Source organism: Sesamum indicum, linkage group LG12 (assembly GCF_026168435.1).
Source record: "Sesamum indicum cultivar Baizhima isolate 11 linkage group LG12, ASM2616843v1, whole genome shotgun sequence".
Classification (NCBI taxonomy): domain Eukaryota; kingdom Viridiplantae; phylum Streptophyta; class Magnoliopsida; order Lamiales; family Pedaliaceae; genus Sesamum; species Sesamum indicum.
Genome location: NC_142668.1, coordinates 18,963,947 through 18,976,636, shown reverse-complemented (window position 1 = coordinate 18,976,636; position 12,690 = coordinate 18,963,947). Strand labels below are relative to the sequence as shown.

Genomic DNA, 12,690 nt, shown 5'->3' with positions numbered 1-12,690 from the left:
TTTATAGTATAAATTTATTTTTTTTAATTTATTCTTGTAACTTATACGAATTTGAGTCATTAGTTTAACTCAAAAGGAAGGAATTTGTATATGATATATAGACTATTGATCTGGATCAGAATGTATGTTGATTTATTTATTAGATTTAGATCATATATATATATATATAATAAGATTTAATGATTTATAATCAAGAGCATTTTTACTTGTAAACATTGTGCAATGATGCACACTACAAGCGTGGAGGGGGAGTTTATGCACAGTTTTTAAAAATTGAGAAAAGTAAATTGGAATTTCTTATTATTCTTTTTTTTCCACAAGGGGTTGTCTTTGCAATTTAGTTTATGTCAATTATATGAAGATATTTATGAAAAGAAAATTGGATGGACAAGAAATGTTGTGGAGTGAGGTTAGGAAAAAGTAGTAGTAGTAGTGGTGTTAGGTGTATGGGGTGGTAGGTGGAGACATGTAGGATGCGGCAATTTGTGAAAGGGAGGGAATGAATATATGATGGGGATATCAAACACATTTTTCATGAGGATGTTGATGTTGATGTTGCCCTTTTTAAGGAGCAGCTGCTATTGATGAATTAAGGTAGCTGTTGAACTAATCTTGAAGAATGTTGAAGGAAGCCACATCCCTCGTGCTGCTCTTCTTCTTCTTCCTCCTTCCCACCAAAAATACCCTCAATTTTCCTCTCCTAACCTCTTCTTCTACTGCTACTCAAAGCTATGCTGTTGTATTTGATGCTGGAAGCACTGGCAGCAGGGTTCATGTCTTCGCCTTCGACCCCAACTTAGCTCTCACACCTATTGACCAAAGCTACGAGTTGTTTCTCTCGGTACGTAATTATCATCATCATTTACATTAAATGTTACAATGGTGAGGTCGTAGTGCATAATATCATATCTATATAATGTAATAATTATATGCAGATAAGCCCAGGGCTGAGTTCGTATGAACATGACCCGGAGGCTGCTGCACTGTCCTTGAAGCCCCTGCTCCAGAATGCAGAAGCAGTTGTTCCTGCAGAGTTGCGTGCTCAAACGCCTGTTAGACTTGGGGTTACTACTTGCCTACCTTACCTACTACCTACTAATCAGTAATCTCTCTCTCTTTCTGGTTCTCATCAGCTGGCTGCTATGCTATATATGTACAGGCAACTGCAGGTCTGCGTTTGTTACCCGGCAATGCATCTGAAGACATATTGGATGCGGTATTCTTCTTCTTCTTTCTTTCTTTTTCACTTACATCATCATTTGTTCATCAAAGTACGTATTATGTTTAATTAACAAGTTTTTTTGTGAAAAGGTGAGAAAGCTTCTGAAGACGGAAAGCAGGCTGTATTACAGGCCAGATTGGGTGTCTGTTCTTCGAGGAATAGATGAAGGAGGTTATCAGTGGGTAAGTTCCACTTCCATCCACCATCCATTATCTATAATTACCTAATTCCACACCACAATATCTCTATCTCTCTCTTTCCTTTTTCATATACGCCAAAATGCATCCCCTGTTCCAAACTCCCGTGATTGTGGGTCTTGGACAGGTGACAATCAACTATTTATTGGGGAGTTTAGGTAAAAGTTACTCGAGTACAGTGGGGGTTGTGGATCTTGGAGGTGGATCAGTACAGATGGCGTATGCCATATCAGAGGCAGCCGCTGCAGCCGCTCCACCAGTAGCAGATGGAGAGGACCCCTATGTGTCGGAGAAAGTTGCTTTGGGAACAAAATATCACCTTTATGCACACAGGTCCCCGTGGCCGTGGCCCGTCTAATTACTTGCTCTTCCCTCCTTTTTCTAAAACACCAGCGCTTTATTATTACCTTTCTCGTCCTACAGTTATTTGAATTATGGCCTGAAAGCAGCTCGAGCCCAAAGTCTGAAGCTTTCTGGTAACAAAGGCAATCCATGTATAATAAATGGTTATCAAGGTATATACACATGTATTTGTATATACTTTTACTATATTTTACTCTAATATTTTATATATATATATATATATATATCTATGCATATATGTGTTGACGAATACTTCTGGCCCGTTAGTATTTATGTACTATAATGTTATGTTATGGTTAAACTGCAAGATTATCAATTATAGTTGACAAATTTACTTTTATTGAAGGGACGTACGAGTATTCCAATGTTGTTTACAAAGTTTCCCCTCCCGTGTCCGGCACGAGCAGACGGAGATGCAGATTGTTAACAAGAGAGGTACTTGGGCTTGACGCTCCATGCTTCCACAGGAATTGCTCGTTCAACGGTGTGTGGAATGGTGGTGGTGGTGGTGGTGACGGCCGGAAAAACTTGTATGTTGCATCATTCTTCTATGACACAGCTGCTGAGGTAATCGATTCATTGAATTGCTATCTTCTTGAATACTTGGTATAATTATGCTATTGTGACTCATGTTGTTCTTGACTATCCTCTTAGACTGGTATCATTGCCCCAAATGCTCCTGCGGCAACTGTTCGTCCAATACAATACCTAAAGGCAGCTAAGCAGGCATGTGCGGCTAACGTTGACAACATAAACTCGACTTTCCCTCTTATTGATAAGAGAGATGTGCCATTTTTGTGCATGGATCTTGTGTACGAGTACATGCTATTGGTGGATGGTTTTGGTAAGATATGGATGGTTAATTTCATAAACATACTTATATAGTTAGATATATGGATTGCTTGCTGGTACCAATTATTGACATGTTGGGACTGGACAGGGGTGGATCCGTTGCAAGAGATCACAGTGTTGAAGGAAGTAAAGTACAAGGGTTCATCACTAGAAGCAGCCTGGCCGCTGGGCTGCGCTGTTGAACTCGTATCATCCCTGAAATGATCAGTTGGCAATAGCAACATATATATGTATGATAATCTGGGGATGACATTAGATGGATTTGTATGTGCAATATTTTCTTGTGCATTTAGCGTGGCGTTGTTGGGGACATGTAATAATAATTGACCTTAACCATTGAGAAACCTTTTTCTGTATCTTTAGCCCGTAGAACATAAGCAGCAGGTGAAGAGTGAATGATTGCAAGGGATGCGGGCAATGTTCTGGTATTAAGAAAATATGGTACGAGGGCAGGCTGAGCCCAATTACTTGAATGGCCTATCTTTCCAATATTTCTGCATTAAATGTCGAAAGATCCGATGGCCCAGCCCACGCCCACTATCCGGTAGAAGGAGGATTCTGATTTTGCGTTTCCATTCTCACTATATTAATTCAATGTGATGGCCATAAAAATGACGTGGCCCAAGGAGTTTTATTTTCTTGGTTAGAGTTTTATCTCAACTTCAAGTCCTTACTTATATGCAATAAACGTGTAATGTCATTATTTTATGTGTTTCCATAATTTAGAATATGAGATTGGAGCTAGACTTATTAATTATAAGGGAGTAAAAAATGAAAAGTCAAGCAATATGAGTTGAGGCAGTCTTTATCCAATACAAGTTGTTTAATTTGGGAAGTCAGTGACAATAATATTCGTCTTCTCAAGAAAATAGCACTCCTCCCCCAATCCCATCCATCCCAAGTCAACATTGACTTAACTCTGTAGTATGTGTTGTGAATGGAAATGAGGGGTTGGGGTTGTGGGATAACAAATCATGTTTAGGTGAGTGCACCTAAATGAGCAAAGCTCTTTGTACCAAACTCACTTCATACTCAAGCAATATATGATATGAATGAGTCAATCTGTGTGATCAACATTCAAGAATTAAGTAATACCACAGCAGCAGCAGCAGCCTCCCAATTCATAATATACATTGAAACCAAGAAAGAGAGGGAGATGTGGTGTGGTGTGGTGTGGTAGTTAGTTGCAGAGTCTTCTTCCTCCCAAATATTTGACTCTTTCCAATCTCTTTGTTTATCGTTAACTTCACGTCATAGCATCTCACCATTCCACAATCCACATTCAACCGCATACAACAACAACCAACGAATACTTCATAATTATTTCAAACAACATATCCTTAATTAGACCTCAACCCAATTAATAGTCTTCTCCTCCCTCCTTCCTTCCTCTCTACTCTCTGCCCTCTTAATTCTCGACTTTCTTTCTGCAAATCTATCTACACACATGCTGCATATCCCCACTTCTTCTTCTTTCTTCATCATGTTTTTAGTATTAACGCTGCTACTTCTGTTACTGATGAGCTCTGTGGATTCGAGATTTGTAGTCGAGAAGAGCAGCATAAGCGTGCTGTCTCCTTATGATCTCCGCTCAAAGCACGATGCTGCAATTGCCAACTTTGGGGTCCCTGATTACGGTGGATCCATGGTCGGAACTCTGCTTTACCCACAAAAGGCCTCCGTCGGCTGCTCTTCTTTCGATGGAGATAAGCCTTTCAAATCCAACTCCCCACGTCCCACTATTCTTCTTCTTGATCGTGGAGGTCTGCATCAATCCTGCTCTCTTACTTTCTATCTGCACAAGTACAACTCCCTCGTTTGCTTTTATACTTTCCATCCAACTACTTACATGTGCTATTAATGAGACAAAATTTTGTCTTTCCCCTTGTATATTAATTTTCACATCATATGTCTTTGTTGGTATTCTGTCTGTGTTTCTAGTTTTTTTCCGTCTTCAGGGTGAAAATAAACCAAAGCGCGAATGTTCATCAATCTCAAGTTCCTTGTAACTATATAATATCTATCTGTATTTAAAACTTTTAAGTGCTTCTTCCCACAAATATATAACAAAATTTATTTGTTTTAGTCTAATCATCATTCCCATTTGCTGCCTACTTCCCAGATTGCTACTTTGCATTGAAGGTTTGGAATGGACAGCAGGCGGGTGCGGCCGCAGTTTTAGTGGCCGACACCATAGACGAACCCCTGATCACCATGGATTCACCTGGAGAGAGTTCTGACGCTGATGGATACATTGACAAGATAGGAATCCCTTCAGCACTCATCGACCGCTCCTTTGCTCAGGCACTCAAGGATGCCCTCAAGAAAGGTGAGGATGTGGTGGTGAAAATAGACTGGTCGGAGTCGATGCCCCATCCCGATCAAAGGGTTGAATATGAACTCTGGACCAATAGCAACGACGAGTGCGGGATTCGCTGCGACGAGCAGATGAATTTCATCAAGAATTTCAAGGGACACGCCCAAATTCTTGAGAAAGGCGGTTACACCCAATTCACACCCCACTATATAACTTGGTACTGCCCCCAGGCTTTTATTCTGAGCAACCAGTGCAAGTCTCAGTGCATAAACCACGGAAGGTACTGTGCGCCTGATCCAGAGCAGGACTTTGAGGAGGGATATCAAGGAAAAGATGTGGTGTTTGAGAACTTAAGGCAGCTCTGCGTCCATCGGGTCGCGAATGAGAGCAACCGCTCCTGGGTGTGGTGGGATTATGTCTCCGATTTCCACATCAGGTGTTCGATGAAGAAGAGGAGATACAGTAAAGAATGTGCAGAGGAAGTCATGAAATCGCTGGGTAAGTTGTGTGTTATCATCATACCATCTCAACCGTATATGGGTTAGGGAGGAAGCTAAATTCCATGCATCATTTTCATTAGGTCTCCCAGTTGAGAAGATAAACAAGTGCATGGGTGACCCTGAAGCTGATACTGAAAATGAAGTCCTCAAAACTGAGCAAGATCTTCAGGTAAGATTTTGATTATTACTTGATAATTAAGTTTTTCCTTTTCCTTTCATTATGCAAATGATCATATTCTAAATAAATAGTATGACATTTGTGAATTAAGATTGGTCACGGATCACGCGGTGATGTTACCATCTTACCAACTATGGTGATAAATAACGTGCAATACAGAGGTTAGTTGATGGACCACCACGACCACATTTGATTTATTACTCCATCTGGGTGGATTACAGACTGAATGTTCCATTTTTCATTTGTACGCAGGAAAATTGGAGAGCAGTGCGCTGCTGAAGGCAATATGTGCTGGCTTCAAGGAGACAACTGATCCTCCTATTTGCTTGAGCGCAGGTTTTATACGCATTACTTGCCTTTATATGAGAATAATGAATGCGAAATTGGTCGAGTAATAGTTGATTGTTCATAAAAACAAAACAGATTTAGAGACAAATCAGTGCCTTGATAATAATGGAGGGTGTTGGCGGGATCCAAAATCGAATATAACAGCTTGCAAGGTATGGAATTGTTCTTTGGGATGTAAATAAATTTCAAGATGGTTATCATATCATATATACGAATGTAAGAAGAAATGGTTGGCTTGTTTGAAGGACACATTCAGGGGAAGAGTTTGTGAGTGCCCTGTAGTTAATGGTGTTCAGTACGAAGGAGATGGATATGCATCCTGTGAAGGTGCACTGCCCCTCTTTCATTCTTTGTACATAATACTATTTCTTCTCATATTCACACAGCTAATAATAAAGCGTTACTGCATACGTGCTTCTTGACAGCCGTTGGACCAGGAAGGTGTTCCGTCAATAATGGAGGCTGTTGGTCGGATACCAAAAATGGAATCAGATTTTCTGCATGCATGGTTCAGTACATTGCTCCTTTCTTTTTCTCAAATTTTATTTTTTTGATTAACTAGGAACTAAAATGTGTTTCTGCATCAGGAATCGGATGTATCAGGGTGTCGGTGTCCACCTGGTTTCCAGGGTGATGGCCATAAATGTGAAGGTAAGCTACTCCTGTCTTATGCTCTCTTGTGTTAATTAAGAAAAGAGGCATTATGTTATATCGGCTACTACTAATACTGTTTCTCCAGATGTGGATGAATGTAAGGAAAGGGTTAGCTGCCAATGCGATGGGTGTAGCTGTAAGAACACGTGGGGTGGATTTGAGTGCAGTTGCAAGGGAGGTCAACTCTACATAATGGAGCACGACGCCTGCATTGGTAAGATTAAAACCTCTAAATTTCTTTTGAATAATGTTTTCCCAATTACTAAAATTGATGAGATGGTGTGCAGAAAGGAGCAGCTCAAAAGTCGGGGGCATCCTTACCTTAGTGGTGCTCGCCGTGGCATTGGGTGCCGGAATAGCTGGTTACATTTTCTACAAATACAGACTACGGGCAAGTCATCATTTGCGTACTTACTTTGTTGTTTCCACCTCCCCTAGATAAATAAATAATAATAACACCAAATCCGCTTGTGTTGCAGTCTTACATGGACTCGGAGATCATGGCTATCATGTCGCAGTATATGCCACTTGACAACCACCAGCATCAGGTTGTCCATCACGAATCTCATCCCAATCCCACCCCACATTCTTCTTCCGTCTGAGGTGTTGTTTCCCCAAGTTTTGAGTCGATACAGATTTTCCATGGAATAGCATATATACAGTTGTGATCAGACACCTAAAAATTACAACAGGAAAGCACTCTACAATTGCTCTGTACAAAGTTTTTTGAGATATAAACTGGCCTGTTCCATTGTCAAAACGTGCTTCAATCTCAGATTCACTTATTTTTTTCCTTCGTAGTCTAATATTAAGCGGCAAGGTTTGACATCTAAATCATTAGCCCCATCAATGCGCAATTCTTTGGCATATGAGAAATTGACAGGTATGAAACCCAGATAAGCCCATTCCACATCTCCATAATCAATAACCACCATATCAAGAAAACACTTTAATGTGTTGAAAGATTTCGAACCTTTCTGATATTTTACTATTAAGGACCAAGCTTCAAGAAGCACCTCTCTTTCATTGTTTTCTTTTCGTAAACACTGAAATGCGGTCTTCACCCAATATAATCTATTCTTCAACCATCCTCACGTTTAAGAAATCATACCACAATCTATTAATTCCTCATATTCAGAAAGAGAGAGCACACAATCTAACACCCATTCATAATCAGTATACAAACACTCCATCTCAGCACACAACATAACCCAACATTTAAAACATGTTAGAAACTGTGATGTTCCGACTTCTGCAACTAAGAAGGATTAAAGCTCAATTAAACTTCACCAAACATCTCCGGACTCAAGAACAGAGAGAGTGGCCATAGCAAGTCAGCAGTATCTGGTCCGTAGGCTGCAAAAAGCCGGAAGGGTTTCAGATCCATCCTACAGTTGCAAAGAGAAGAAATTGAAGCAGCAGTAGACGCATCTACTTGCTTCAGCAGTTTGACAAGGGATTTATCAACACCAAAGCTCCCAACAGAGAACCAACAATATTCAACTTCAGAGTTGGAGCCAGTGCTGTTGCAAGAAACAAGATGTATCAGACTACCTCAACCACCACAAACTAACAACTGAGTCCAATAATACAGAAGTGACAGGAAACAAATAATCAAGCCTTAACATTCCATGGAACATGACCCAGAAGTTCAAATGACCAATAAAGGCATCAAGTATATTAGTTTAAAAGCAAGCAAATCAACTACAAAGCAGAACAAATACTCCGGAGTACAACCTAACTAATACTTCCCTATATATAAAACTGAAAGGGAACCAAAAGGAGGGCGAGGAGGAGAAGAAGAAACGTCCGATTTTAGAGAGAGCGGCTTAGCTCACAAGAATCCTGTGCCACGCCCAAATAAGTTGTGAATCACCAAAATCACAACATCAATGGAGCATAGGGACTGCACAAGTAATGACAACAAATGGTCAGTCATCTAAATTTAGCAAGCCACTTCAACTTAGCAGTTCTCAAAGACAGCAAACTAAACAACTTCCTCTGACCCCACTCCAAGCAACAATCACCAAGATGACATATCTATAGTAGATACCATAACATTAGCTCAAAGTTTTAAACATTTGAAAAGTACAGAACCATTATATTCCCAAGTCACAAGAAAACACGAGTTCAGCCAGATATTTAGTAACAAGGACCACTACGACAGCACGTAGTTCCTTTATGCACCTTCTAGAGGATTCACGGCTCATCTCTTTCTACCACCACGTTCTCTCAGAGAGAGAGAGAGTGAGTCTCCAGGTGCCACGTTGTAATACGCAAGTGATAAGTTGTCCTTCAGGAAACCAGCCTTCCCACTCAGCTTCTGCTTATTTGCAGGAAGCTGGATCTCCCCAGCAATTTTCTCTTTCAGACTGCCAACTGTTTCGGATAAGGATTGCACAGCAATCTCCAATACTTGGCCCTTCAGATTTCCTTCATCAACATTTGGCACAGATATATTGATAACAGCTGGACCCTGCAACCACACCCATATAGTACAACATATTAGTGGATGCTCATACAGAAAAGCGGGCGGGGGTAGCAGGCATTTGGTGGCAGATAATAATGATAAAAAAGGGAAGGAAGAAGCTCAATACCGAATGTTGTGCCAGGAACTGTTCTTCGGGAATGAGCATAGAATCATCAAGCCTTTGCCGCTTGGGCTCTGGTTCATCAGGTAGTGGAGGAGGAGCCTCCTCTGGTGGAGGTGGTGGGGGCATGCCTTGGGGCATTGGTGGAGGAGGAACCATAGGCATGCCTGGTTGGGAAACAGGAACAGGAACAAAGGGCCTAGGACCTCCCAAAGGTGTAAATTGTGATCCAGGTGGCGGTGGAACCGCAATGTTAGGTGAAGTCAGGGGCATAGATGGCGGCATTGGAGGACGGTTGGCCATAAGAGGTTGCCCATGCATCATCGGCATTGAAGGAGGTGGAGGACGAACAGAAGGAATCATATTGACAACTGGAGGTCCAGGTGGTGGTGGTGCAACAAGCCCACCACTAGTTGCACCAGAATACTGGACCACTGCGGGAGGCCTAGGAATATTCAAGACAAGGCCAGGAGGTGGAGGCAGTGGCCTAACTGATGGCATACCAGGCCTAGGAGGAGGAGGTGCTGGACCTGGAAGACTTCTACCATCATTGTTGAAAGCATCATTGGTGTCCTCGCCACCAGTATTCTGAGACATGGCTTGGCTAGCTGTGCGGCCAATACTTCCTGTGTGACCATCCCATATAACCTGCTTAGGTTGCTCATCTTTCTTCTTTTCAATCTCAGCCTTGACAGCATTAGAAACTTCTTCTTCTGTGGTGCCAAAAATATCAGGACGTGTTCTTGCAAGCCCCACAATATTCCTAGAAATTTCATCATCTGCTGCAAGAGTTGTCTCTCTTATCTTAGCAAACATCCTCTCCTTCTGCTCCTTATATTTGGGATCAATAAGAGAAATCCTCATGTGTTCAGACATCTCATTAATGAGAATGAGCTCGCCAGTTATTGGGGATACGACATACTTAGTAGGATCTCTTTCTGCAGGGATTCTCTCCTCAGGCCTCTTCCAATTTTTCACAATTCTCATGGGTGGCTCCTGTTCTTCAGAAGTTGCCTTGGCCCCGTTATTCTTCATATCACCATTCTCTTCCAGACTAGCAGCCCTCATTCCCTCTTCAACCAGTTGGACCTCTTCTTCATCCATTTCCATTTCTACCTCCTTTCCAGGCTCAATAATATCCTCTTCTTCCATAGTGGACATCTTGCTTCTTCTTATCACTTCATCGAGTGTCATTGGAGGTGGTAAATCCTCATCCTCATCATCAGCAAAGTCTATCGTTTCAACCACAACAAAGTCATGCCAGTCAATCATAGCCATCTGCAGTCGCTCCTGCTCTATCTCATCTTCAGCCTTTTGTCTGGCCTGTTCTTGCGAGCGTTCCCATTCAAGGCGATGCAGGCAGCGTTCAAGAACAGTTGTCATATCGGCAACACTATTTCTGAGCTTATCTGTCAGCCCTTTGGGAGGCATCAATACCTTTGAATATGCATCAGCAAGAGATGTAAAGAACATGAACATACTGTGTGTTGGTCTCAGAAAATGGAACTGAGGATTAGTGCTCTCCCTACTAGTCAAACCAGTCAAAAATGACTTCCCATTTCGGGCCACAAACTGAGCAGTGAGCTTAATTATATCCAGTTCTTCCCCTGTAATCCCTTCAGGAAGCCTAACAGTATATTGCTCCGCCTCTGGTGGCTCAAGGACCTTACGAACAGGTCGGAATTGGGCAGCAGGATCAGGCTTAGATGAAGCATCACTTGTATCAGCAGCTGGAGTTGTACTAGCTGATTCAGGAACAGACTCAGCTGGATGAACAGGCTGCTGCTGTGCTGCAGATTGATTCTGCGCCCGAGCTTCAGACAGGCGGTGCTGATAATAAGCATGGTAAGGATCAGAGGGACGTAAAAAGTTGAACTTTGCATTCCCTTCATTGTTTGCAATAATTCTTTTCTCAAACTCTGGTCCATTCTTTGCCACAAACTGAGCAGTTTTGTCTACAATGTTTCTAATATCCGGGGGTGGGTATATAATTCCTATAGTCCTTGTATGGGTTGCCACAGACGCTGGAGCAGCACTGGATTTATCGTTAGCCTTCTTCTGGTCGTCATTAGTCAAAACATTTTTCTCATCATTAGAGTCCTCAGTAACTTGGGCAGGAGGTGTGGGCCCCAGATTCCCATCAGCAGGGGGTGCTGGGAGGGGCAATATTGGTAAAGCACCCAGCATTTTTCAATCTGCAAACGAGAATCAATGTCAAAAGACCGAAGTAACACACCTTATCAACATGACATATAACATATTGTAAGTTCAAGAAATTCATATACTAAAGTGATAGAACTGGATTCCTCCCATTATCTTTGATACAGTCGAATGTCTCAAGACTGTGGCAGCGGAGACAACAAATCATCCAAGAAGTACTAAATAGTTATCAAAAGATGAAAACCACAATTATCTTTGTCTAAAATACAGTATGATGATACAAAAAATCAAACATGTACAGTAAGAAATGCAGAAGTGGCATATAATATCTTTGTTAACTGGTACAACAACGAGGAATGAGAATACCTTTTTGTTATTGCGTCTGAAACTCTGGTAAGGTTCCAAAAACTAACCCTGCGCCCATATAGAGAGTCGGAAGATGAAAAAAGAGTAAAGATAATTATCATTAAGTTTATCCACAATAAACTAAAACCCTAGCGACATAGTGTTGAAGAAAGCAAAAAATTAACAGACTCAACAAAAAAAAAAAGCAAGAAACAAATTTTTCTAGCCCTAGAGGAGTAAAGAATTAAATTGACAAACAAATAAATGTCCGTGACCAACCAAACCGCATTCAGACGAAGCCGAAAATCAAGATTTGACAAGAAAGAGAGAAAAATACATATACGTAGTGAGATGATATAAATACATCTGAAATATGATTTTCAACAGATCAAAATACAGAGATTTGGATAAACAGAAAAGGTGACTCACTTGGCAGCAACTTGGCATAGGATACAGAGCCTTTAACTCCGACTCTGCGGATAATAATAAATGGAGAAAAGGAAAAAGGGTGGAGAGTGCTTCCTCCTGCGAAGGAGAGACGGAGCCAACTGAGGATAAAGTCTCGAAAAGTGAAGTTGCAGTTAGGGTTTCTGAGAATGGGGTCCGTGGGGGGAAGAATTGGGAAGCTGCTCCGATTGGGTTGGGAAGGGCAATGCAAATGCAGGGATTAAGTTGGAATAAAAGTGGGGATGGGGCATACAAGTGGAAATTTTAAGTTTGGAGCATCACAGGTCACAACCGACCTCAATTGACAAACCATATTATCTCTAATATATATTTAATTATTATTATTTTATATTTCTACTTCACAAAAAAAAAAAAAAAACGCAAACTGTAGAATTCATATCCTGTATGTACTATATTATATTATATTACATAACCAGGAAAAATACCTTCTTAAATAGACAAATAGACGATTTTACGACAATGCTCTTTCCTATTTTGTCCAACCCAACCCACCTC

The 12,690-nt window shown here is 41.2% G+C and overlaps 3 protein-coding genes across 4 annotated transcripts; 2 read left to right on the top strand and 1 right to left on the bottom strand.

Moving 5' to 3' along the window:
- Positions 1-439: 439 nt before the first annotated feature.
- LOC105175913 (apyrase-like) lies at positions 440-3,342 on the top strand. The gene is made up of 9 exons (XM_011098559.3): positions 440-841; positions 936-1,064; positions 1,160-1,216; positions 1,312-1,404; positions 1,547-1,752; positions 1,843-1,934; positions 2,129-2,349; positions 2,437-2,626; positions 2,723-3,342. Exons 1-9 carry the CDS (start codon positions 620-622, stop codon positions 2,836-2,838), a joined length of 1,326 nt encoding a protein of 441 aa, XP_011096861.2. The 5' UTR covers positions 440-619; the 3' UTR covers positions 2,839-3,342.
- Positions 3,343-3,626: 284 nt separating this feature from the next.
- On the top strand, positions 3,627-7,424 carry VSR7 (VACUOLAR SORTING RECEPTOR 7). The gene is made up of 12 exons (XM_011098558.3): positions 3,627-4,397; positions 4,757-5,449; positions 5,532-5,620; positions 5,721-5,790; positions 5,882-5,965; positions 6,053-6,129; positions 6,223-6,304; positions 6,403-6,485; positions 6,565-6,628; positions 6,717-6,845; positions 6,919-7,022; positions 7,111-7,424. Exons 1-12 carry the CDS (start codon positions 4,082-4,084, stop codon positions 7,231-7,233), a joined length of 1,914 nt encoding a protein of 637 aa, XP_011096860.1. The 5' UTR covers positions 3,627-4,081; the 3' UTR covers positions 7,234-7,424.
- Positions 7,425-7,727: 303 nt separating this feature from the next.
- Positions 7,728-12,427, bottom strand: LOC105175911 (putative splicing factor 3A subunit 1). 2 transcript variants are annotated; one of them, XM_011098557.3, is made up of 5 exons: positions 12,157-12,427; positions 11,749-11,796; positions 9,229-11,417; positions 8,819-9,107; positions 7,728-8,154 (listed from the first exon to the last, which is right to left on the bottom strand). In XM_011098557.3, the coding sequence occupies exons 3-4, from the start codon at positions 11,407-11,409 to the stop codon at positions 8,838-8,840; spliced, it is 2,451 nt and encodes an 816-aa protein (XP_011096859.1). In that variant the 5' UTR covers positions 11,410-11,417; positions 11,749-11,796; positions 12,157-12,427; the 3' UTR covers positions 7,728-8,154; positions 8,819-8,837. The 2 variants fall into 2 exon arrangements, with proteins under 2 accessions (XP_011096859.1, XP_011096858.1); XM_011098556.3 differs by having other exon boundaries at positions 7,728-8,537; positions 12,157-12,426.
- Between the last annotated feature and the right edge of the window lie 263 nt (positions 12,428-12,690).

Coding starts and splice junctions, on each gene's coding strand:
- LOC105175913 (XM_011098559.3), top strand. CDS start 620: ATGTTGAAGGAAGCCACATCCCTCGTGCTGCTCTTCTTCTTCTTCCTC. Junction 1,065..1,159: donor AAACGCCTGTTAGACTTGGG/GTTACTACTTGC, acceptor ATATATGTACAG/GCAACTGCAGGTCTGCGTTT. Junction 1,405..1,546: donor ATGAAGGAGGTTATCAGTGG/GTAAGTTCCACT, acceptor GGTCTTGGACAG/GTGACAATCAACTATTTATT.
- VSR7 (XM_011098558.3), top strand. CDS start 4,082: ATGCTGCATATCCCCACTTCTTCTTCTTTCTTCATCATGTTTTTAGTA. Junction 5,621..5,720: donor AAACTGAGCAAGATCTTCAG/GTAAGATTTTGA, acceptor TTGTGAATTAAG/ATTGGTCACGGATCACGCGG. Junction 6,486..6,564: donor TCAGATTTTCTGCATGCATG/GTTCAGTACATT, acceptor TTTCTGCATCAG/GAATCGGATGTATCAGGGTG.
- LOC105175911 (XM_011098557.3), bottom strand. CDS start 11,409: ATGCTGGGTGCTTTACCAATATTGCCCCTCCCAGCACCCCCTGCTGAT. Junction 9,108..9,228: donor AGTTCCTGGCACAACATTCG/GTATTGAGCTTC, acceptor GTGTGGTTGCAG/GGTCCAGCTGTTATCAATAT.